The sequence below is a fragment of the Tympanuchus pallidicinctus genome, unplaced genomic scaffold, assembly GCF_026119805.1.
Source record: "Tympanuchus pallidicinctus isolate F22 unplaced genomic scaffold, pur_lepc_1.0 scaffold5, whole genome shotgun sequence".
Classification (NCBI taxonomy): domain Eukaryota; kingdom Metazoa; phylum Chordata; class Aves; order Galliformes; family Phasianidae; genus Tympanuchus; species Tympanuchus pallidicinctus.
In genome coordinates this window covers 41,624,399-41,651,205 of record NW_026294769.1, presented here as the reverse complement: position 1 = coordinate 41,651,205, position 26,807 = coordinate 41,624,399, and the positions used below count along the sequence as shown (strand labels likewise).

General features: G+C 38.4%; 1 protein-coding gene across 2 annotated transcripts; it reads right to left on the bottom strand.

Moving 5' to 3' along the window:
- Positions 1 to 981: 981 nt before the first annotated feature.
- On the bottom strand, positions 982 to 24,654 carry YTHDF3 (YTH N6-methyladenosine RNA binding protein F3). 2 transcript variants are annotated; one of them, XM_052704490.1, is made up of 5 exons: positions 24,364 to 24,654; positions 22,565 to 22,589; positions 17,414 to 17,499; positions 14,598 to 16,190; positions 982 to 3,953 (listed from the first exon to the last, which is right to left on the bottom strand). In XM_052704490.1, the coding sequence occupies exons 1-5, from the start codon at positions 24,385 to 24,387 to the stop codon at positions 3,930 to 3,932; spliced, it is 1,752 nt and encodes a 583-aa protein (XP_052560450.1). In that variant the 5' UTR covers positions 24,388 to 24,654; the 3' UTR covers positions 982 to 3,929. The 2 variants fall into 2 exon arrangements, with proteins under 2 accessions (XP_052560450.1, XP_052560451.1); XM_052704491.1 differs by lacking the exon at positions 24,364 to 24,654 and adding an exon at positions 23,562 to 24,135.
- Between the last annotated feature and the right edge of the window lie 2,153 nt (positions 24,655 to 26,807).

Here is a 26,807-nt window from a genome sequence, read left to right as displayed (position 1 = left end):
TAGAATAATCTCAAATATTTAAATATCTTCTTGTGAAAGAACAGTAATTTCAGAAACTTAGCTGCAAAAGGGCCAAAACAAAAATAACGCTATTTACGGAATTCTAAACACTGTTGCTTTTACATTTTCAGTGAAATTGGCAGTTTCAAATAGGAAAAAGGAAGATGCACTGAAATCAAAAGAATTTGTTTAAAAGAACATGTTTCAGGTGTGGAAACACTTGTACTGCATAGAAAGTAACTTCAAAGCAGAATTTTGACTAAGTAATGAAAAATAACTAATATACTTTCTTCGATACACCAAGTTTTTTTGCACTTGACTTAAAAGCTCACCATGTTTGGTGGATTTGTCTGGGATGAAAATGATTTTGGCAAGGGTTTTCTGCATCTAAACTTTGCAGACAGTGCTTTGAAACTGTCAGAGTATCCAAGGAGAAAAAAGCAAGAGGATGTACAGCAAAAATGGTACTTGATAAAATTAAGCCTAGAAAAACAGAAGACACGAAGCAGTGAATTTTGTCTAGCTGTGAATATTGAGGCTTTCCCAATCCAAATCTTTTAATAATAAAGTAGCACCCATGTTTTGCTTAAGTCAGCAACCTGAGCATTCAATTGACAGGGTTTATTTCTTGTCTAACACCAAAAACCCCCTACATTAAAGATGCTGATATTACAAAGACAAGACATACTCAAAGATTAGCAAAGCTCACACAACATTGATTTGTCTCAATTTGTACAATAAGGCAGGTCAAGTCTTTCAGCAATCCTTTCTCTATGACTTGTCAGATGTGTTTAAAGTGGGAAAAGTACTCAAAATGGAAAATATTCAGCATTTTTACACTCCTCCTGCATTAGAGGTGCAATAACATTTTATTCCATTGTATGCTAACTTAATCTTATACTATAAACAGCTTTTTGGGTTTTTTTGTTTTTTTTTTTTTGTTTGTTTGTTTGTTTTTTTGGTGGGGGGGGTAGGAGGGGGTGGGCAGTCATCTGCAGTTTTCACAATACTACTGTATGTGGTTTGTCTACTGGTGAGCATGCAGTTACAATGCAGCAGTGCCTGTTCAGCATTGCTCCTGAAAGGAAAAGCTTTCTTCCTTCCCCTCCCAACATCTCCCTCATAAATGTTTAACCTCACTGTTCAGACAGTTAAGAAATTTTCTGCTGATTTAACTGGTTCAGTATGGACCACAGGAAAACAAATGCTGACACAGAGGAGGCAGAATCAGGAACAGAAGTGGGGTTCTACCAACTTCACTGTGAGCAAGCAGCCATTAACACAGCTTCACTGTATCGGGGGGGGAAAAAAAAAAAAAAATGAGACCAAAAAAAGTATTTCTACATTTATTTGAGATATTAAGCACCATTCCTTTTCTTTCTGGAGGAAAATGGCTCGTGCATAAGGAAGCTGAAGGCTAGCAGTGTCATGTGTCCATTAACCAGTACAGCACTCCACAGCTGTATATTACAACAGTATATACTATTTTTACAGCACTTTATATGCACATAAAACTCCTTTTAATTTCAGCTGCACATACTAAACTCTCAGCAGTCTGCAAGTCGGTCACAACATGACTAATACCATCAGCAATTAAACTCTTCTATTCGTAGATCAACTAACAATCCTGGAACAGCATAAGAACTGTCACAGCTCTCTAAATGTGATCACCTCCTTCTGTTACAATCCCTTCTCATTTGCCAAGCTTTCAAAGTCTGCAAAGTAACAAACTCATTTTATTCTAAGTCTGATTCAATCCCAGAGCAATGCTCATGCTATAGAATAAAAGAGGCGAGGGCTAAAGCAGGAAATACTTTAAGTCTGCAAAAATATGAATACTGCAGCAGAAGCAAAGTAAGGTTGCACATGCAATCAAATCCTGAATACCTGACTAACAGTAGCTTTCTTTTACTGGAAACATCTGTGCATTTTCCTGATATTTTTGCAACAAAGAAGTAGAAGCATGCTGCTCCCTTGAAGGATTATCAGAAGGACTACATTCTTTGAATATTGATCTTTGCCACTTCAAATGGTCAGTCACAGTTGGAACAACAGGCAGTAATCCATAGGTCAGCCAACAGAGGGAAACAAATACCTACAAAATTTGTTAGCAAGAAACAAAAACAGGGAAGCAGGGTTTTTGGGGCTGAAGCCAATTTCATAAGGTTTGGGGCTTGAAAACTCTCTTCTAGTCTCCTCACATAATAAGAGCTTAGCCTTTCCCTTCCTCACCTAATCTGCACTTAAGTGAGATTGCTGCTTCTTTCCAAAATATGAAAGCTGCTTCCCTCTGAGTTTGCAGAAAACAAGCAGTAAAAATTAAGATTCGTATCTGCTACTCCTCATTCTCAAATATTTACAATAATGAGTAAGAAATAGCATCTATTGACTGTTTTATATATGCAAAGTCAGAAGAGAGCTGGGGCCTGAGAAAAACTAAAATCCAGCAAAACGCTGTATTCAAAAGAAAGTTATACCACTTAAGCTTCAGAACTTTGATTGCCGGAATCTGTAAATGAAGGGCTCAAAACAATATAAACATCTGTGCTGGACATTAAGACATGAAACGTTCAAATAATACGCTGTATTGCTATTTTAAGCTATAACATATCTGACTTCTACACTGTCTTTCTAAAAAGAGAAAGCTATCCATGGAGTTTGGTACAGGCTGCTCAGTATTTCATACAGTCAATACACCTGCTTAACATTTTTCTAATATTCTCTTCCAGAAGATAGAATGCATGTGGCTACATGAACTGAAACAAAGGATACAATTTGAGGAGTTAAAAGCTAGTAGAGCAGTAACCAGTTTAATAAGAATTCTAAAATTCCTTGTTTTCTAACAAAAATCTTGATAAAATGGCTATGTCTTCTCCATGGATCAAGGGTTGTTTCTTTTTTTTTTTTCCCAATATTTTTAACAGTAGACAGGGGAAAACACCTCAATGTTGGGTAAGTGAAACAAAAAACTTTGAGAACAGTATATGCTTGCTAAACAAGAATTATGTTTATTTAGCTAGTGAATCACCTAGAGGAGTAAATTTTCACTTTCATGATAGCAATCTGTCAGGCTTGCAAACACCCAGAAATAGGAATTAAAGATTTTAAATGTAGTTATAAAGGTCATAAAAAGTCTGATTTAGACTGAGGTACATTTACTCAAAACTGAGATTCATCGAGTGGTAGCAAACAAACAGTTCCTCAGACAAATGCACTTTTTTCAGTATACATGTTACAGAAAAAAAATAAAGAAATGTGCATTAACTGGTGGTGTCCACCAAGCTGCATATTAATATTCTCTTACACCAAACAGTTTGAAACAAGGGAAATGTCATTCTAATATAATTTTATGTTACGTTTCATTTGGCTAAACTGCAGCTTAAAGTTGCTTTGCCATTTTAAAAGATTACTACAATAATTTTCACATGAACATTTAGACTTGAGTTTTACTCCAGGACTAAATATGGCATGATTTGCTTTTTATCTGTTGAATAGCTAAAATCTGACAATTAAAAAAACTACAAAGAAAAAAAATTAAGTTGAAGCAATGTGAATCTCACATCATTGAACCACTTCTAATGGTTAAATGTTAGTATTTAACAAATTCAAAGAGTTAATGAATCCTTGCATTCGTTCAGTCTCCTGTGCCTTAGCTAGGATGCATAAATACAAAAGACAGCAGATACTGGTAAAAGCTTCAGGACAGAAAGTGCTTGACGAAGGTACAGTTCTCAAGTGTGTTTGGTGAGAGAGTATAAGGGCAGATGCACTGATGAGAACCATTACAAGAAGAGTCAATTTCGTGTTAAAGTGTTCAAAGATGTCACCTTAAGCAGAAAAAAGCTTTAATAACGTCTTCTTAGACATATTAGGCATTTCCAGAGTCTACATCATTAGTGTTGTAATTCTAGCAGGATATCTCCATACAGTTATTGTTTGTTTCTATTCCTCTCCTGAAAGAAAACAAAAACAAAGAGGGAAATCGTGTTAATACACAAAGTTAAACATTACTTGCTTTCCTCTCATTAAAGCAGTAGCATTGTGAATTCTCTAAAATCAAGCAACTAGCTTTCAAGGACTTCTAACTTTATAGCTTTACAACCATCTCTATGTACATTTTCTCTCCACAGTAGATACTAAATAAATGAAAACACAAAGATCACGCTCCCAGATATCTTAATCAAAGAATACTATGGTAAACATTTTGATGCGCTTAAGATCAAAAGGTAAAGGAACAAGTTGCACCAGTACTTCTTCCTCCATGCAAACATGGTGCTGTGATGACAAGATAAAATGAAAAAGGCCAACCATACAATATTTTTTGTCTAGAAGTTACTTACAAAAAGAGTGAGGTAGGAATGGCTGGGTAAAGACAAACAAAAACAAGATAACAATAAACAATGACAGAAACCACTCAAATGCAAGCCTCACTTGCAAATCAGGCTGACATTCACTCAAAGCCACCACAGAAGTGTAAGATGTTACATTTAGTATAATGCAATATGTCACATGTGTAAAGAAAGATAAACAATGTAAACACTATTAATTTCACTGTATCTCTACCAGAGACTAACAGAATCTTCCACTGTGTTACAAGACTAACAGAGGAGTAACGTTTTCAATGATTCATCATTTTCTTTAAGGTAAATATACAATGAAGTATTATGATCTGTAGGAAAAGAACAAACGATTATTCTTCCTTGCCTTCATTATGTATCTTGCTAATCAGACTGCAGAAAGACACTACAGTTTGACTCTAGGAAACTTAGAAATTTTCTTCCATTAGATTTTTTTTTTTTTTTTTTAATGTATCACTGAGCAAGTTATGTAAATGTTTGATAATGCTTTCTAGAAGAGATAGCTCCCTGCCTCATTTAAAAGAAAACAGAGCTCATTTCCAGTGTTTTTATTATTGCATTACACAGGATGTTATAATTGGAACACAAACATAGCAAGGAAAACCAAAATAAACCAGGAGGCATTTGAACGATTCAAAACCACTATCTGATATCATGCTGAAACTTTATTATGCTAGAAACTACTTAGGGAAAGTGAAAATTCACACATAACCCCAAATAAATTCTCACAAGAAGACATTATAATAAGAGTATACAAAACATTGAAATAGTTCCTAGAGAACAGCTGATTATCTAGTCTTCCTCAAGACAGACTTCTGCTTCAAGGCTGCTTCAAAATGAATACCAAAAATGTAAGGTTTGCAGAGCACTTGGTCACTGAAACAGTAATCTCACTGTCTCAGCAGCTATGCAACTCTCTAGGACAGAACTTCAGTATATTTAAGGAGCAAAATTAGCATTATTCCACAATATTCTTTTTCCTAGTTCAGAGATGCATGGCCAATATTTGCACAGTGATTTTAAAATGAGATTGATGATATCAGTCATTAAATTAATACATGTTGGTATGTTAAGAGTATCTCTAGGCTAAAAACACATGATCACTGGGCCTCATGCCTATGTACATAAAGCATGCAAAAACAGCCTGCTTATGTACATCTTAGATTATTGCTGTACTATGAGCAGAGTTAACTGCCAAGTGCTGAGAGCCACTACTGCTGTATTACAGCAGCCTACAAAACTGTAGTGTTAAATAACGATGTATCAATATTTTTTCAATTTAAAATACTATCTACACAAAAGTAGCATCATCAGTTTTCCTTCATTCCCAGGTAACCATTTAGTCAAGCTGACTCTGCACTCCAACCTGCTTTCTCTCTTCTATTCAGATGAGTAAGATCTTTTCCAAAACTCAGCATCCTAGAGTAAAAAGCTTCTCAGGTCAATTCACATTCCCTGCCAAAGGCCAGCACAGCCTGCTTTACTTCCCAATCTGCTACAGTAAGGTTACCCAGCTTTGGGTGGAGTTTATGAGCAGAAATGGAAAGCAATCAAGCATTTGACTTAGAACTATGTGGGAATGGAACAGCTGGTTAGCAGTAACTGCTAGCAAAAGGCCATGTGGTAAGCAAGCTTCATGCATGCAAACAACTTTCTACACAAACTGACAAAACTAAACCAAGGTGAACCTAAAAAGGTTTAGGCATAAGAAACATGCCTCAGTTTAGAGTAAAGAAAGATATGTAATGAGCAGCACAGCAATGCACGTTCAATTTTGAGTTCGGTGCACAAATTGGAAGATCTTGCGCTGAAAAGCAATCACAATGCCATTTATCCTCAGATTTAAAAAAACCTCTATGCCAACAAAATTTCAACCTTGAAAGCAACAAAAATATGCTCTGATCTGATTTGAAAGAAACTGCTGAGATGTATAACACTACTTTCTGGAATTTCTTGCCCAAAACAGGTGAAATGAAAAATGCTAATTTTTTGTAGCAAAATTGAAGTGGAAACCTAACAAAAAGAACTGCTTCAGCCTTAAGATGCACTTCCCCCCCAAGGTCCTACAAACTGAAGTTCAGAGTGAAGGAAGGACTTTTGCTTATTTTATGACAGATGGAGGTGTGAACATTTCAAGGTACCCATTTTTAAAGCTATTTGGGGTTGCAAACTTGCACAAATTGCAGGTAGTATCCCCATGTGTTCAACTCCAGCATGATCAGCTATACTTGCAAAAAAAACCCTCTGCAGAACTTGTGTATCATGCTGCAATCTTTAAAATGTTCATGCTTGAAGCTCTCTGCTTTGCCCCCATCAAGAGACAGCATTCTTACAGCAGTTTCAAAAGGGAACATGCAGCATATTTTAGTTGCTTCAGTGCAGACTTCGATTTAATCTTCATGTTCATCTGCAATGTAAGCAAACATGTCAGACTGCATTCTGTGAAGAGAAGTGCAGGCACACACGTCTGCCAACCTACTGTGTAGGCTGGAACACCTGGCAGAGGTGGAACAGACAGCTGTAAAGATGGCGAGAAAAAGCCACAAAGCTCATGAAATCTCGTTTATTGATGGCTTCAGCCATAATCTGCCATTCACTGCACCCCAGTGTATCATTACAATGGGACAGCAGAAACCCAGGTCTGACCTCAGTGCTCGAGACCACAACCAAGAACAGATTTCTGAGAAAAGCAAAAAATGTTAGAAATAGTTTAGCTCATTTATAGCAAGGATCTCATCAGCCATCTGTTAATGAAACTTCTAAAGCTGTGTGAAATATCAACATCTCAAATTCCAGAGAGAGGGTAAATCTGAAGATAGATTATCTTACAACCAGATAAAAATTACTTAAGCATATCTAAGTAGCACTTCTAGTGATTCTGGGAATCTGTGAAGGGAAGATCACTTGGGAAGGACCTCTAGAAGCCTTACATGAACCCAGAAATTAAGTGCTCAGGTACCACCTCCTCCCAAACATTTAGTTTCTTCTATTTCTTATTTCAACATGAAAAGTAAAACAAATTAAAAATCAAGGACGTCAAATGAAATTTTACAACTCCAGAGCTCCAACTTTTCCAGTAAGCCATATGAATTAATACTCATCCAAGACCCTGCTGTTGTAGATCATTTGAGTTCCAGACAGCAAATAAGCATATGAACGCTGGGAAAGTCTGAATAGCTGCAAAATCCAGAATTCTTATTTTCCATATTAATTTTGATGGCATTTTACTTATTTTAACCTCAGAAAGATTCAGCAAAATCAAAACTGTAAATATTACAATCATTGTGATAAATTATATTTGAGCAGAGCATTCTTAGTGGAACAGACATAACATTCTATACTTTGTTATGCTTAAGAAAACTATGAATTTACATCTTAACTCTCACAGCACACTAAATAACAAGGTATGAGCATTCATAAGGCAGAGGTGGAGAAAAAAACTTAACTGATTTAAAGATACTATGTAACGACAAACCACAAAGAAACATTCTGCAAAAAACCAAACTTAAACTCCATGAGCCAGAAAAGCTCTTCCAGTCTTGTTTTCCCAGATGGATATTGTCAGTGATGGATTGGCCAATTCTAACTAGACATAGCAAGTGCTTCCCTACAGTGCAATACATGTTGAAATATCAGATTTTAATTAGCTACAACATAGCCATTGGAGGAAGCTCATTAAAAAGTAAAAAAAGAAACTGTGTAATACTGACTTTCCAGGCCTTGGAACAGGTATCTGATGTAAGAAAGAACTGCAGAAAGCAATTAGATGACTGACATCTTTGTTACTTCTACTCAGAAACCCATGGGCAACAAAAACAAGACCTTATTTAACAACTCTGCTAAAGAATCTAGAATAACCTTAGAAGAGAAATGACATCCACTGCAGAGTCAATACTCTGGGGAAGAACTTCTCAGACTTTCTTTAAGCCTCACCACTAACTCTCTGTGTACATATCACAGAAATTACAATCTGCAACTCAAATTACTATTTCAATTTAAAATCTGTCATAAAGAATCACAAACATAGTTTATCTCACTTTTTCATTATATTCCGTATGAAAATGGAATTAACATACAAGATTGCTTACATTCTCACAGCTGAATATGACCCTAGGTAGAGAAGCACAACAGTAATCATAATTACCTCTCCTGTTAAGAACACTACCAGGCACTTACATGGAACCTGGCTCAAACAGTTCATCTGATAAAAAAAAACCAAAAACAACAACATAATCCATGATTTCAGATGATTCTGAAGATTAAAACCAATCAACTTTCATACTAAACCTCAACAATTAAGTTCAATTCAATCTGTAGAAACAGTATTTCTAGTTATTTAAGCTTCATATCTTTTTTGACTGTTGGTTTGTTGGTTTTTGCATTAAAGCACCACTAACAAACTATGCTTGACCTTCTGCTAACTAGTCCACCTCTGACATGAATTAATGATACAACGCTGAAGCAGAGTGAAGTCATGGAGGTTGTGGACTCTCCTATGCAGACACATTTTGTCACACTTCTTGCAAGCTGCAGGAAAAGCATAGTGTTCCAGTCAATTTGTTCTCAACAGATTCATCTGAGCAGGATGTGAAAGGCTACTTGTGAACAATCACGGATCTGCTTTTGCTCTGGAAGAAGCTTAGAATTGCTCAAATGAACAACAAAAAACAACCAAGAACTTCAACAGAACATTCAGAAACACTGCAGTTATCACAGACCACACTCAATTCAAGTTCAGAGTTTTGTTTTAAGGAGCTACCTTCATATTTACGAATATTAAACCATTAGATTCCAAAAATGATTTGCCTCATAGCATCCAAGCAAACCACTTAGTTGATGTTCCTAGCTTTTCCGATAGGGGTCTGTATTTAACAAAAGAAATTTGGTCATTCTGCTCAGTAGAAAAGTCTCTGAAGTCCTCATCCCACAGACAGGAATTTCAAATCAAAAAGACAAGGGAAAAAAATCCATTTAAGTCTCTTTTGAAACCAAGACTACCTGCGAGCTTAATTGCATTCCAGCTCTTTCATTCAACACTTCAATACTGGACTTCCCCTGCCGCAACACCTTTTTCCTTACAACAGAAAGGCAGGCTATTTCACTACTTCAATCCTTACACAGTCAACATATATTAGTGGTACCACCTTTTAATATCCAAATTTCTCCACATCATCTTTATCCTGTAATAAACTTTACACATCAACTCTGAACATGAACAACTGTCTCAGCCAAATGCGCAGAAAACACAGGCACTGAAATTCATATGCCTGTAAGAAAACTTGCAGATCATTTTCAGCTGCTCCTAAATGACTCACAATGCTGAAGCACATTAAGGCATAGGAGCTACGCATCACCAAAGGATGAAAAAATTCCAGATCAGTGTGTAAATTCCGCTTGTCCCTAATAATTCTCTTCTCCCAGAACCAGAGATACCCTTCATCTTATGCACATTAACAGCAAAACTTCCCAGCCTGTTATTTTTTTTTCTTGCAATAGACATTACACCTTCAATACCACTCTTATTTATAAAGAAAAAAAAAACTGTAGATATGCAGCAAGTTCAAGAAAATTCTGAAATAACTCTCAAAATCTGAGAAGTATAAAGCAAATGCATTTCTCACAAGATATCAGAAAATCTCACTTACTGTTCTGAATCTTTAGCACACAAAAAAAAGCAGTACAAGATGACAGTACTACTACCAATTACCTACATTAAAAATGTTAGTCTGTTTTCTTTCACTTGTGCAAGGATTATGTGTTTATATCAGAGCTTGACATAGTCGAATGGGCTGGAGCAGGAGGAAAGTGATAACAGCTCACACTTGTTTCCTTACTTTCCTCGTTCCCATACTATATATTTTTTAGAAATATCTAATCAAGCATAAAGATAGCAATGTCCTAGAGTAGAAAGATATATTGTTTAACATGTTGTTCAACACTATCATCTGATAAGACAGCTTATCAGAGAAAAAGCAGCCACACTGCTATCACAATGAAGGAAAAAATATGAAATTACTCTGAGTCAGAAAGTTCTGGCTATATGAGCACTCCTATAACAAGGTGTGTAGTGCAATAGAAAACTAACATGGCAAATATTCACCTGCCATTTAAAAGTTTCCTGTAAAGAAAAAAACCTCCAAATACAAATTAAATAAGCAGCTGAGATTATACTGATTTCATCTTCTCCTACAGATAATAATTATTTGTCAGGACTGTTACAATAAAACAATTTCATGCTCTGTTACTAAGTCAGCATTCTACAATTATGAGGAATCATGACCTTCTGTCCACCATATGCTACAAGAAGTAGAATTCAATACTAAGCTGCACCAAAAGAGGTCCTCAAACAACAGAAAACTACACTTTTCAGAAGTCACCCCCTGTGGGTGAGTGAAAACCTTGTAATATTTCAACAACTGTTAGTCTGGGGGTAGGTTATTTGTTTACTTGGCTGGTGGGGCTCTGTGTGCTTGGTTGTTTGTTTTGCTTTTGTTGTTATTTTTTAATCAAAGCCAGGCTTCATTTTGACCTACATATTTACTGATGGTCAGGTATATAAATACAACAGATTTTTTGCAACTTATTTTCCTACTGTAATTACATACTCTTAAACAGCATATTTTAAGCTTTTAAGCTCAACTTTTTTTTAATGCATCATATTTCTACTGCTTTCTGTTGAAAGACAATCCAACGTGTTTTTGGACAGTCTTCAATCACGCACGCTTACACCACAATCACCAAGCAGTAATTCAAACTAAGGACTAATGCGACTAACACAGATTTCAGATTTCAACCTACCACTGACAAAACTCGTGAAAAAGGAGCCTGTTAGTTCCTTAGATGAAAAGATACAGAATTGTAGAATGGATTGGGTTGGAAGGGACCTCAAAGATCATCAAAGCTCCAACCCCCGCCACAGGCATGACCCACCAACCTCCACATTTAATACTACACCAGGATACTCAGGGCCCGATCCAACCTGGCTTTGAACACCTCCACGGATGGGGCATCCACAACCTCTCTGGGCAGCCTGTTCCAGCACCCCACCACTCTCTCTGTAAAGAACTTAGCACCCAATACATTTAAAATAGGATACTAGAACCTCAGCAATAAGAAAAATGTGAGTGCAGCACAAGTTTGCTTCCAATCCTACTTTTACATATCTGGACGACAGCAGGGTCACATCAAGCAGTGACTGATACAGCAGTTCTAATAATTACATTTTGAAGCAACCTGTATCAAATGCAAAGTTAAGGAAGTCTCATTCATTGCACTTTTGCAAGTATGCTGCCATAACTTGAACAAAACAATGACAAGTCATATTAAAAATTAATTATTGATTCCCCTGAGTTGTTCAGATTAATTTTTTATGACCAATTACTTTCAAATAAGTTAGCTGGGATGAACAATTATAAAGTAAAATAACATCTATAAATCAGATGCTGCTGCTTTATTTAGATTGCTGACTGTAGGAAATTTTGCTACCATCTTTGCAACAATGAATGAGTAACCAGTCTTGAAAGAAAATGCAAGTGACTACTACCATCTGATGCATTTACTTTTTTATCAACTGCAAAAAGAAAAACTTATGACAGAAACAACCACAGCTGCCACAGAAAAAAGGCATTAATTCAACGTGCATGAACTTTACAATTCTACTGGCAGAAAGAAGCATACTAATTTGTATATGGCTCCACAAACTTAGATGACCCTAGGTAATAAAGGATTACTCAACTAACCATAAAATAGAGCTTACAATAGTAATTACTGCATTTCTAAACCACGCTTGAACCATGAAGGAGTTAACAAGTGAATGTTTACAGCTTCAGGATAAGTAGTTTCTATACTGTACCGTAACAGAACAAGAAGAAACCTAGAGGTTTTAAACCAACACTAGTTTTTAAGGGAATTAGTTTAATTTGGACTTCCTATATTCCAAGTTAGGGCCCTGGGCAGCCTGATCTGGTGAGGAACAACCCTGCCCAATACAGGGAGTTGAAACTAGATGATATTTAAGATCCCTTCCAACCCAAGTAATGCTACAAATTGTATAAATTTGCTTCAGGCATGTCTGAAGTACATCTTCAAAAAGGAAATCTCACTTGTAGACACAGAATCATAGAATGGTTTGAATTGGAAGGGACCCCAAGGAACATCAAGTTCCAACCACCCTGCCACAGGCAAGGTCACCATCCTCCAGATCTGGTACTAGACCAGGCTGCCCAGGGCCCCATCCAACCTGGCCTTGAACACTTCCAGGAACAGAGCATCCACAACCTCTCTGTGCAGCCTGTTCCAGCACCTCACCACTCTCTCTGTGAAGAACTTCCCTCTGACATCCAAGATATGCAGTTCTAAACTCATTTTTTGTAATTTACCAGAAAAAGAAGTTGTTCACTGTTGTATAAAAACCAACATACGTTGTGAAAATACTGTGACAAGTATGTTTGCTTTCACTAGAACTGGAAAAAGCAGCTGTATTAATAGAGAAATGTAAAGTTCAGTACTTGAGTCATACAGATACTGTATGCATCACTGAAAATATTAAAGAGCAATTTCCTTTATTACATAAAATGCACAATCGCAGTCATGTAGATAGAGACCTAGTAAATGCTGAGTTTAGTACACTGATATTTAAAATACACAGAAACATTACTAAATCCATGCTCAGTCCCTCCCCCCCAGTACACATTATGGATTTTACCTACTGTAGAAGGATACAAACCACAAATAAAACAGCTGCTAGGACACCTCTGAATTATGACTCTTTTGATAAGTTCTTTCACAAAAGTATCTGCTCTACTTTTGAAGTCAGCAAGGTCTTCATAAAGTCTTCTTGAACCATCAGAAATTAAGGCACTTCTGACACATGAATGCTACAGAGAAACACTTAGTCTTGCCTTTCTGAAACATTACTAAAACCATAAAGTTGTACTAAAACTTGCAAAAGTCAGAATTTTTCCCTTAGAATATTAGATAAGATCGTGGTCCAATCTCCCATCATCAAGATGGCACAGAAGTAGCAGTACTGATTTAGAACACCAGTGCTCTTAAAAATTATTTAAAAAAAAAAAAAAAAGGAATGCTCTGAAATTAATGCCTCCTTCTTTATTATGTTGGCCCATGGTGAATGCTGGCATCCATGGTGAGGTGGATGCTGGCAGTATGGCAGAAGAGGTTGGACCTAACCTAACAGAGATAAGGAGGTAGTGCAGCAGGTGAAATTCTTACGCAGTCAAAACGACGGCAGCTTCAAACAAGAACAAATTCAGGACTTCGTATCCCACAAGTCTCCTAATTTGCATAAACCATAGACTTAAGGGTATTTTTACTCAGGAAGTGGCGTGATGGATGAACCGAGAGCAAAAGCCCACTGATGCAAATTCACACTTCTGAATATCAACTAACTAGGTAAAGTAATTCCAGATCCCTGAAGTAGTTCCAAACATGTGATAAATCATGTATTTACTGTTACAGTAGCAAGTCCGGAAAAAAAATATAGCAAAAGTAAATATTGAGACTAATGGTGAATGGAACAGTTCTTAGTGGTGGGAGAGTTAATCTGACAAGCAAGTACAAGTGCAAGTATTTTTGCCTTTTCTGATTTTCTGAAATGCTGAACCTCCAAAATTACAGTTTCCTCTACAGATTTATCACAGGTACACTTTTAATCACAGAAGCAAGCTACGTATATTTTTAATTGCACTATCAGAATTGCCCAAAATATAATTCTGACACTGCATAAGTCATCATTATATCACTCACATTTCAGAAACTTACAAAAGACAAACTGAATCAATGAGAAAATCTACTCTTCACAATAAGCTTGTTAAAAGTTTATTAAAGCAGAATTTTAATTTATTTGGTAAATAATGTTAACTTCATCTACAATTTCATGTTTCTTCAATGATACAGAAACTAGAAGTTGTCTAAACTGGGGGACTACAGTTAGGGATAATGCACTCAATTCCATTTTTGTTCATTTTGTGAAACACTCAGAAGTCATCTTACGCATGCCAATGTTAGCACTGCAGTTAAACACGTAACTTGTTTTTTTAACACACGTTCAAGAAAGTTATTCTTTTCATTAAGAACTAATTATATCAGGTATATACACCTCGGTGAAAAAGCACCACGTTCTGACTCGACACTTACACCGAGAAATTTCAGCTGTATGAAATAACAAGGCCACCAAGAACCGAAAACACAGGAAAGCTACTATAATACTGGTTTTCTTACCCTACGCATGGCTTCCTCCTCTTCTTGACGCTTTTCATAATGTGCAAAGTCATCAAAGATTGAGGTGGTATGCTTGAAAGTAGCAATTATTTTAAGCACTTGCTTGGCTTTTTCTAGGGGTACTTCTTGAGTGTCCCTCGAGTTGGTAACTGGTTTGTTGTCATTGTTTTCCAAGCGAATATGCCGCAGTTGGTTATTGGGAACGTCTTTGACAAAGATCCATTTGACATCAAACTTGCCCTTCCACTTATCCTGAGACCAGACGCCAGCATATGCATTGTAGTCCACAACAGACTTCATCTCAGCCACTCCACAAAAGTGTCCACTGCCATTCACACTGAAGAGTAAATAGAGTGGGCCTTTTCCATTCAAGGAACGGTAAGCAGCATCCAAGCGCTTATTACCATGTTCAGTACTACACCAGATAGAGTACTTAATGGAGCGATGAATATCGTCCTCTGAATAACTTTTGATTATAAACACGCGTCCATTCTTCAGGTTCCAATCGAAGTCTTTGGGATTGTAGTTGTTTATGGCCTTTAGTTTCTCCAGCACTGGGTGCACTTCCACACCAGAAGGTGAGGAGCTGACGGATACAACACCTAAACCAAAGTTTTCACTGCCAGCTCCGTTGTTCTGGCTGAAGCCCACACCCCTATTACGAGGCGCTACCCAGCGGTTTTGCAACTGCTGCTGCTGCAACTGGTGAGGCTGGGCCTGCTGCTGAGGTCCTTGTTGCTGTTGTGGTTGCTGTGGCTGAGGCTGCTGTTGAGGCAGTTGGCTTTGCACCAGTGTTGGTGGTTGGATTAATGGCTGAGGCTGCTGGATTATGGTCTGAGGAGGCAGTACTGGTTGGGCTGGGGGAGCTTTTACCACTGACCCCTTGTCATCCCAAGTTCCAATATTCATGTTGTGTTTTATAGGTGGTGGTGGTACAGCAGGGCCCCCAATGCCCACATTACCTTTAGGCTTGAGTTTCGGCTGAGGTTTAGCAGGCTTCCTTGCAATGGCAGCCCACGAGGTTGGTTTAGGTGCAGAACTGCTAACTGGGGGCACACTGTTGGCTGCAATACTTGTCATACCAGTACTGCTCAGAGCTGAACCTACAGTTTTTGTTACAGCAGCTGTCATATCTCCACCAATTTTCAGTCCAGTCATGCCTTGCTCAATGCTGCTAATCCCAGGCACCTTGCTCAGAGTATCACTGCCAAATCCAGCCTGTCCATCTGCTATGGCTCTCCCAAGAGAACTAGGTGGATAGCCATAGCTGCTGCTGTAAGCAGAGCTTTGCGTTGATTGTCCCTGAGATCCACTCGTCCCCCATGTAGAGAAGTCTGCATTCCCAGGAAAAAAATTAAATCCATGCTGCCCAAGAAATGGAGGGGTGTTTCCTAATGCCCCAGGTTGACTAAATACACCATCAGGTATGTAATGATGTTCACCATTACTCATCTGTCCATAAGTTGTCAAGTATGGCATTGGAGGGTCACCTGCAGTTGACCATGCTGCTTCGCCTAAAGAGTACGGAAATCCAATGGATGGAGCATAATAACTAGGCATATATGGGTCTGACATTGGTGGATAGCTGTTACTCTGCAAGAGAATAAGACAAAAATCAGCAATACAGGCTATGTGCTCAGGACAAAGTATTTCTAATACCATCCAAAACACTGTTAATGATCATATGAAAGAATTTGCAACTTTCCTCATTTCCCTGAATGTAACAAAGATGAGTAAAAATACCTGTTGGAAGTAGCCATGTTTTCAGAAACCATTTAAAAAAAAAATCAAGTCATAACAACTGTAGTTTCATTAACAGAGAAACAGACTGCAATTAAGACTTAATTTTTCTGCATTCTTGTTGCTTTTTTGTCAAGATTTGTCTAATAGGAGACAACTACCAGAACATAATAGCAGGAAGAATGCAAGAACATCTTTGTTTCGTGAGGAACAGCACTCAAACTAACATTCCCATTAAGAACAATCTGTGGTCTAGCAGAACAAAGCTTGCTCACTAAATCCAAACTCCAATCCCAAGACTCCTAAGAAATCACAACAGTTATGTCTTTAGATGATGAAGTTGAAGTTGAAGGACTACCCACCACAAACTTCTGACATTGTTTTGGAAAAAAACACAGCACATTATCATCCCTCAGATAATGCCTCCTTAATATTGTGTTATTTGAGGAAACAGGAAAGTAGGAAGAGTTCTCAAAAGTCTTTTAATAATTTGTCTTTTCTTTCCCTCTCAACACCACTACAACTTACAAACTTAATGTATGTTAACTTCTGATTACAGAGACAATTCACAGCTCTGAAAATAAGCCATTAACATTCCAGCAGAAGCATTATACCACACTCCAGTTATATTAAGCTTCAACCTATTATGCAACCAACTGTGAGATATTCCTACTAACATCAAAGGGAATTATGTCCACACTTAATATTTTCTCAGAGCCAATGAAACTGTTGTTTTGAACTTCATCCAAAATATAATTCACTGCAAATTTAAGGTGTAGGGTTTTATTTTGATGTTTGGGTTTTTCTTTCATTTTTTGAAGATTCTTGTAACTGGTTTGAAGTTGGAACACAAGAGCAAGAGACATCAGACGATGCTTATTAACAGAATCTTATCCAGAATTTAAGACAACTTTAACTATTTCATGTTTTATATATACAAATAAAATACGACACAAAACTGTATTTCAACAGCTATTCAGCCAAGTAATGTTAAGAAGCATCATTCAAAAATGAACTGTCTGGAATTCCATCAAACTCCAAAGTTAACTTCGAGACAGTAAGCAATGTTCACTTACCTGATTTGTCTGACTACTTAGATATGGCTCAAAATCATCATCATTTACTGCATCCTTTTGATGAATCGAACCGTTCTGTACTGAAACTAAAAGTATATTTGTATTAGATATACTTTCTGGAAGACTAACGATGCACTTTCAAAATAGGTAACAATTAATCACCTGTTCAATGAAATACTTCTACTGATGCTTCATTGAGACAGAATACATTACTGTTAAGCTTTACTCTGTTCAAAGAAAATAGACCATTAAGCTCCCCAGTCAGATCTCAGAAGAGGTCTGGAAAGACTGCAACCAAAGCAGACTATTCCTGATGGTGGAGTTCCTTTCCTGGAGGAGGAATTTTCTGAACTACACAGACAGAAAAGCTTCAGTCACCTTATTTGCATGGACAGTAAATCCAGTGTTTCCAGAAGTACCAGATTAAGTGCAAATGTGCAGACCAGTGAGATCACACAAATTCAATAGGTTCAGTGAAATCTGTAATATATAGCTTTCTCCTGAAAAGATTAAAGTCAGCAATCCACCAATACAACAGGGAAGGGCTATTTCAGCTGTTTAATTTTCTAATTCCTACACAACTATTAGACTACACTGAATTAGCAACATATCTCGAGTTTAGAGGGGCCAGTGAAAGACAGAAGCAGAAGTTCAAGTCCCCAGGAACAAGTTTACTATCCTTTCCCTGCACACATGCCATTAGACACTGGAATCTCTTCCTATCTGCTCTTCTTAGCTTTCTATTTATTACTTTTAGTTTCATTTAAGGCATTAATACCTACTTGGCATTTTCCAGTTGCTCAAATTACTTGAAGTATCTCTCAATTCCCCCCCTCCCCTATTATTCAAAGTCAAATTGCAGAACTCTCAACTAAACTCCACTGTTTCCAGAGCACAAAGCAGAATAGTAACTGAAATTATAGAACTGAAAGACAAAGAAATCTCAAAAACAATTGACTGCTTTTCAGAATGCATTTTTTGCTGCTGTTACCTATCAGTATGTTTGGCGAAACCAAGCTTTAGAGTAATTGATAAAGTGCTCTAAGAATCGATGACATCAGAAGTTACAGCAAAGCAGCAGATCTTCTGACAGTTGGGAAAACTCAGATACAAGTTGACACCTGTTTTTCTCTTTTTAGCAAAAGCTTCTGAAAAGTATATACAGCTATGTAACTAAATCTTCCAGGGTTTTTTTTTGTCTGTTTGTTTTTGTTTTTTACATAGAAAATACTTGAAGATATATTTTTTTTTTTGCTTGGTTGTGTTCTTCCCTCCACTAAAGTTAACACTGCAAACCAGACACTTCACAATTTCTTCCACATTTGATTTCAGTAACAAGCTGTCTTCAGGGAATTAAACTAACTGGAAAAATAACAAAGGAATACATACAAACATATGGAAAAAAAATGGAAAAATGTATTAACTTCAGACAGCAGTAACAAGAGATGGAAAAATCAATTTAATAAAGAATAACAGAAGATTTGTTCCAAAGCAATTGCCTGAGAAGGAGGGAAGCAACTTTCACTTTATCTTTCTGGGGTTTCAGAAGGTCACTTGACCATCGTTATACACTGACAGCGTTTGTAAATGAGCTGCAGACAATTATGACTAACAAAGGTGAACATAATGTGTATTAAAACATGATATAAAAATATTTCTAAATTAATTAACAATTTAAGATTATAGTTTTTGTTTGTTTTACCATAAATAAGGAGTTTCAGTTGCGGTCACTAATCATCCTGAACTTAAATACAGTGGAAACATAGAGTGGAACTCTATATTCCATTTTACATTTGGCCCAGTCACACAAGAGAATAATCCTCAAGGTCTCTTCTCCACACCATGCCATATCCATTGCTTAGTCTTAACCAAAGACTATAAGCAGCAACATTCCCAAATACAATTTTGTTACAACAAAAAAAATAAAAAGGAGGAATACGTCTTTCTTCAAAGCATACAGCCACACATAAAGCAATATACAAACTACAGGCCAAGATTAGAATCCTATCAAAATTAATCTTTTCACACTGACAGCTGATCCTCATTAAACGAGCCATGTTTATCGTTTCAGAGGCATCTAAAGGTCTCCCACAATAATTATTTTGGTCAGCCATAACTAACAGTATTCTTATAAATGTATTTTCTTTCTTGTTTATTCTATATTGAGATCTTAAGTCAGCAACGCAAAATAGTTCTGTGCTGCCATCTCTACTACTAAATGTATACACTTGTCAGTGAGACAGCATCATTACAACTGTTCCTTTAGCTTTTCACTCTAACTTCACATAAGGTGTTTAAAATGAAGAATGCAGCTCACACATGTATTTAACAAGAGAAAACAGATTAAGATGCATGCCTCATACCCAAAATCTCATATTAAGTATTCTAACTGAACAGGGCAGTGATGAAGTATACTACCAGAAACTAACCTACAGTTAGTAAAAGCATCTGTATCAGTCCAACCCTGAAAATACTGCATAATTCTTTTAAAAACGCAGTGTAATTAGATACCAGGAAGAAACAGCTCATCAAATAAAGGAATTTAAAGCTTATGTTCCTTCAACTGTTGCTATCCTTTGAATAACCACTAGCAAATTGCACAAATGATGGCCAAAGGTATTAAGAATAAATTTCTCCCTAGAAGCTGTCGCTACATCCAGATTAATGTGGTACGTAATAAGTACTAAACGTAACCTGTAGTGTTCTATTCTTGTTTTAAACCTAACCTTATATTTAAACCTCCTACAAAACCAAAAATACATACACAGGTAAGCACAAATCAGGACTTCCTTTCATAGGTGCAATATGTTGGCAAAAACTAAAGCAAGGGAAAAAGGGAGTTTGGGGAATGCCAGGTCCTCCTTATCCCCACTGCAAGACATCATTTGGATGATATCAGTTTTGATGTCTTATGTCAACAGTACAGTATTTGACAAATACAATAAGAAAACTTTCAAGATAAAATCATTTACTGATCCAAGTCTCTGAAATACTGGAGTTAATGTCCAATAGACTGATAGACTGTTCTATAACCCAGATGTATAATCCCACACATTCCAGTCAAAAGAGAAAGCACATGGCACCTACTTTTAACTAACTAGAACAAAGCATCAAGAGAATTTTCCTAGACAATACGAGCAAATTCTCAATATCATTTGAAGGCTTAGTATTCCTATTTCAACATGAGAAACACTTTATTTACATACCCAATCCTTCCCAACATCACCATTCCTATGCATATGCACAGAGCTTCAGATTAATGTGCTGACTCAGTAACACATACTCCCTCAAGGTCCCTTTAAGCTGTGACCATATCATGACATCTCAAAAAGATTACTGTCTGCTAGCATTTGGACAGTAAGGACTGCTGACACTGACTTAATATATCCTCTTGAACAAACCTCTGATCTAACAACAACTACTTGAGCTACCATCTTCTATCTCCAAGCCCTTTAATCTAACACCAAATTAAATCAGTTTTGTAAATTATTTGCCAGACTTTATATTTCAGTAGAATTGAGCTGATTATTGGTTTGTTTCACTCCAGTTTTCATTGATATCATATTCTCACCAGGAGACTTGTACGCTATTTAACAGGATGCAATCCACTAAAAATCCAAGTTCAGAAATGCAAAAGCCTCCTTATTTTGACAAGTTGAAACCGTGTATTAATTTACACATTTTGAAGCATTTACAAGTTACAGCACAGAAAATATGCTGACTTGTGCACTTTCATTATTAAACAAACTGCAGGACAGTATCTCAAATGAGATGCTCAATACTTTACACTCAATTCATATATTGGAAAAATAGTTCAAAAAGTACTTCTATGATTCTCTAATAGCTGTAACTTCTCTGGAAACATAGACATCATAATCTGAAGAACAGAAAGCCACAAACTACTTGCTAAAATGAAACTGTCCTCTCACTTAAGAGAAATAGAAAAGGGCAGAAATATAACCACTTCAAAGAAAAATCATAAGAAGTTCTACAAGTACTACAATATGAAAGAACAAGTACTCAGGAAAAAAATGACTAAACTGAATGGGTCTAAGGAGGCAGACAGATTTATTTTTCACTGAATGCATGTTGAAATTAGAAGGAAACAGGCTAGATTCAACAAGATTCAGGAAGCAAATGCCAACATGAGTGGTATATACAGAAGTAAATAACCTGCACACAGGCAGAACAAGAGAATAAGTGTGGATAACATTAAATGACACTTCATAGAGAACAGTTAGATTAGTTCAGATAATAAATAGCAGGGTCAAAAAATACATAAGGTCCACAAAAACGTTTTTAATCTGCATGCAGAAATAACCACACTGAATGCATCACACAGGTAGCTGTTTGCATACTAACCTACTGCTCAGCTTACTGAGCAGATAAGAAATTCATTGGCACAAATGTGCTGACTACACAAATAAAAAACCCAAATAAATTATTGGGTTGGGTTCCTTTTGTTTTGTTTGTTTGTTTTTTTAATATCAAAGATAAACTCTAGACCAGAAATAACTGCAGGACATAATCTGATACGTCACACACACAGACTGGCCTAGCATTTCATTTTAGAGTGAAGTACTTGATGGTTTCTATGGGAGGGAATAAACCCTATTTTAAATACAAAGATGTTTAAAAAAAAAAAAGAAAAACAAACAAAAGGCTTAGGAGACTACAAAAATATTCTCTACAGACGAAGCCAAAATATTTTCTGAAATAAGGAGGGTGATGTGTTCTGTTCATAGATATGACTAACTAAGCAGTCACATGGCTTGTGTTCCTCAAGCTAAGGAAGCTGCTCAAAAGACTCCTCCTGACGATTCTAGTATACTGATTCCACTCACTGTACAGAAAGATCCAAGGTATACTGTTAAAGAGATTATGCAAACATATCAAACAACATCAGCTAAAAAAATCAGCTGTTATTTTATTACTCCAATAATCTATTCGAAAAATAAAAATTTAAATTGACATACTATTGTACCATTGTAAAAAATGCTGGGAAGTAATATTTTGTATGCAATTTCCTGTTGTCTTCATCTGAAATAAGACATCCTATAGCTGCATTCCCTTCCCATAATTGTCTCAGAAAACACTAAGCTCCACAAACAAGATCAGACATTTACACAAAATTACAGTAAATCGACTTACCTTTATTTCCCTGTCCTTTAGGTCTCTGTATATAGGAAAGTGGGGAAAAAAGCAAAACAGAAAATTTCAGTTAGAATCTTCTGATGTTTTTGTCAAGCTAATTCAAGTTTACCAGTTCTTTTCAATTTAAATACCAATTCAAGCTATTATAAAAAATTCTGATGTACAAACTCAACTGAAGAGTTTTAAAATTGAAAGAATTTCACTGAAAATCATTAAAATATCCTACAGTCTTTTAAAACAGGCAAAGCTTAACCGGCAGCAGAAATCTGAGCAAATGAATTTTGATTGCCCTTCCTTGAGAGACATAAGCAATAAACACGGCATAGCCTAAAAGAACAAAGAAAGTTAGCTTAAGATTACTGCCAGTGCTAGAGCTTCATTATCATACGTCATCATTTAAACTGACTGATGGGTACTTATCAGGGAAAAACCTATAATGCCTTGCCTTTTAAATGTACAAAAGAATATATAGTAATATTGCAAGCTGAACTACAAACTGTACATTCCTTGTTCAGTCAGTTACATCGAGAAAATGGTACCATGTTTACGCTTTCACACAAGAAAATAATACCTTAAGGAGAATTTTTTTTTTTTTTTTTTAGGATTAGTCATTACAAAACACTGCTAATCTGCCACTCACTAAGAACCACTATAAAAGAACGAGTTATGGTAACCTTAATTCCTCTATAACAAAATAAAACAAGCTTAAAAAGAAATAGGCAACTTGTAACCCATTAGAATCTAATTCATCTCCTTGCACATGTACAACTAATCATGAGCAGATTCCCTGGCTCTGCTACTCTCCAGCAATTTTTACTCTGAAAGATTCAGTACTGGTTTGAAAGTTTAGGCTAGGTTAGAGAAAACCACCATCTTGCTTGCATATAAGCTGTCTCAGTTAGGTCTCTGTTTAACCCATTTCCACCTAAAGCTGTGCTGGTTAGTTACCTCCCCCTCCCATAAGCAGAGGAAAACCTCCTTAAGAAACACCAACATCTCATCGTCTGGGATACAACTCATCCAGTCACACAGAGAGCAACAAGAGCCACAAAACTCAAAAAAAGTTGAGAAGCAGCAGCCCCATGGAAGGCTAGTCAGCAAGCAAAGCTAAGAGTTCACTGAGCTAGAAATAAGTGCACAAAAGGAAACCGGAGAGCATACATGGAGACAAAAGGCACAAAACACTGAAGGCACAGAGAAAATAAAAGGGGGGAAGGAGGCTGCGAGGAGTAAACTTTGGAGGAGAGGCAGAGGCCCAAGGAGGAAGCGAGGATCAAGACAGAAAAGCGCTCGCCAAGAGAGGAAGAGCAGCAAGGCCTGGCAAAGGCTGAGAAAACCTCGAAGCCCTGCGAGGAATCAGAGAACAGCTGGAAGAAGCGGAGGTCGCAGAGAAGGAGGCCCGAAAGAAGAAAACGCGAGCGATGAGAGGAAGACAAGAAAAGAGAAAGCGATAACCAAAAGTTGGAAAAAAACAGGGAGAGCCGAGAGAAGCGCTCCAGGAACGGCGAGAGGAAACGGGCACCCACGGGGCCTGCCGAGGGCTCGCTCGTGGCGCGGGCAGACGCAGAGCCGCCAGGCCGGGCTGGGCCCCGCAGCGGGGAGGCGGAGCGGAGCTGGCGCGGCCCGGCGGTTATAAATAGGGGCTGCCGGGGCCGGGCAGGGGCCGCCATAGCGGGCGCCGATCGCCCGCCGCTCCCCATGGCGGCGAGGAGGGACGGAGTGGGAGGCCGCCGGGCCGCCGCCCTCCAAGCGCCGGACGCGAGGAGAAGAGATAGCGATGTGCGGGCAGCTGGTACCTGATCGACGCTGGTGGCTGACATTCTTCACGGGGAGCCGCGATCCCCTCGCTCCGCCTGGGCCTCGAGTGATTCCGCACGCCGGGGCCGCTCGCCCGCCCGCCCGCCCGCCGCGCCGCTCGTCTCCGCCTCCTCCTCCCCGCCGCCGCCTGATTGTCGCCGCCGCCTGGGTTCGCCGCCGCCGCCGATCGGGCTGCCGCTGGAAGGAGCCGGCCAGCCGCACGCAGCGCCGCTTCCCCCCCCTGCTCCGGGCTCCGCTTCCCCACAATGGCGGACGGGCTCCGGCTCCCACTTCCGCTCCGCGGCACCCTGACCTTCCGCTCCCCCTCCGCCAGCGACGCCGCTGACCTTTCCCTTCCCGTCCCCGCCTCCATGTCACGTGGGGGTGAAAATGGGCCCGCGCGCGCCCGCTGCCAGCGACTCAAATGGCGCGGGGGGCGGGGCGAGTGCCGCGCGGGGTGGGAGCGCGCATGCGCACCACGCGGCTCAGGCGGAAGGGCCCGGCGCCGCTCCCGCCGCGCTCCGTCGGTCTCGTAGTGCGCATGCTCCGCAAGGACAGCTGAGGAACGCTGGGGGGGGAGGGAGACGATGAATGTCAGCCTCCCGCGCTCCGCTAAGCACCTGCGGTGCGCTGAAGTGGGGAGCCGGCTGGGCAGCGCGCATGAGCGTGGGACAGTTGTGGGTTTGGCTCCTTATGCCCCTGCGGTGCATGTTCCACGTGGTGTTGGGCAGACCGTCAGTGCAAGCGGTGCTTCTGGTGGGCGGGCTGTCGGCCGCCAAAGGGGCTTGGGCTGCACCACCGCTACCTGGGAGCACTTGTGCTTCTGAAGAGAGAATGCCTCGTATGCTGTACTGTGTGGTGTAAGCAGATATGGTCTGGGCAAAGAGAGGGTTGCATCACTGAAGACATTTTCTGTCTCGAGTCCCTTTTCCTACCCTGCTTTTTTTTTTTCCACTGGAGTCCAGAGGGAAACAAGGATGATGAAAGATCCGGGTAATAAATACTGAAATAAAACGTAGCAAGAAATGGCTGGACTATAAAAGAGAAGAATGAGGGTTGATGTGAAGATGGTCATTGAGTATTTTTATGTATGAAAAAAAAATCATTTGCATTTTTTGAAATATCACAAAATACAATGGATTTAAACTGCAGTTTTGAGGTTGATCTTCTCTTATGACACCTTAAAACACTGTCAAAGCAAATAGGACTGTGCTGCTGCCTCTGTAGCACTACAGTTAGTAAGCAGGTGGGACTCTTGCATTCAGTCTTTAAGATCATCTTCATCCCTTGTTTTCCTGCTCCATTGGTTGCTGTGGCATGAATGGTTTACACACAGAAAATAAAGAATCAATGCAGGAGAAGTAGAAGTAAGCATAGAGCATGGGCACTTAGGTGGAAATTATAACAGTTCTCAGAATTTTATTCTAATGATTAGCATGTGTATTCTTTTAACCTTCCGTCTTTGGAATCATAAGATGACATTAAAATGCCCATTTAAAAAATGATTTTAGCCCTCCCAATAGACAAAGTTTTGCAAGTAAATAGCCAAGAATTTGGAAACAGGTATCAGGGAAAGGAGAGCTCAGATTTATTATCGTTAAACATCTCATTGTTTTTGGCCTTCTGTCATTAATTTTTTGAAGCTGACAGACGTTGAATATTCAGAATTTTAAATATTGTTCCCCTCAGACAACTAATGTGTTGCCTTTGAGAAAGTACTGGCCCCTTGTGACTCAATACCATCTATTCAGCTCAATTTGCAATGTAATCATGGAATAAATAAAACCAGCAGTAATTTAGAATTCAATTTGCGATGGTTGCTACGATTTGTGTGACAAAAATCCAACATGCTGCAAACATGTTCATTTTTAATAGGATATTAATATCTGTACTGGGAAGTGATTCTGCTTTGTTCCTCCGTCTCTGTACTGTTAGGAATGTGGTGGAGTGAAAATTGTCCTTAAAGAGAGTACAAGTTCAGCAGGATTCCAGTCTGCATTGCAAGCTTTGCAGACTCTCAGGCTCAAACCAATCTTTTTGATGGGGAATTATGCACCACTCTGAGGACTTGCTGGAATGCTCTGTGGCAATTAGTTCTGTAATACTATAGTTTAAGTTCCTGCATTATGTGCCTCTAGAGACTGGAGGTACATATGGTTCATTTTTCAAAATGCTTTTAGGCCTTTTTTTTTTTTCTTTTTTTCATTTTTTTTTTTTTCCTATCTCTAATTCTCCATTTTCTAATAATTATCTGTGGGAAAATTGCTTGTGATCTGAACAGTAATAGTTTGATTCCACAACCCTTTGCCGTCAGATTACTGTATAGGAGATTTGCACGGGTAATGATTTGCAGAGTTGTGGCAGATGGAGCTATGTCTAAACCACTGTATGACAGTTGCCTCCCTGGACTTATCTGATGGGGACTGCCAACCAACATCAGCAT

What these genes read in the sequence shown, in the direction of transcription:
- YTHDF3 (XM_052704490.1), bottom strand. Translation starts at nt 24,387, where the DNA reads ATGTCAGCCACCAGCGTCGATCAG. An exon ending in CAGCCACCAGCGTCGATCAG is followed by an intron (nt 22,590 to 24,363) that starts GTACCAGCTGCC and finishes TCCTATATACAG; the next exon opens with AGACCTAAAGGACAGGGAAA. An exon ending in TAAGTAGTCAGACAAATCAG is followed by an intron (nt 16,191 to 17,413) that starts GTAAGTGAACAT and finishes ATTCTCTTGCAG; the next exon opens with AGTAACAGCTATCCACCAAT.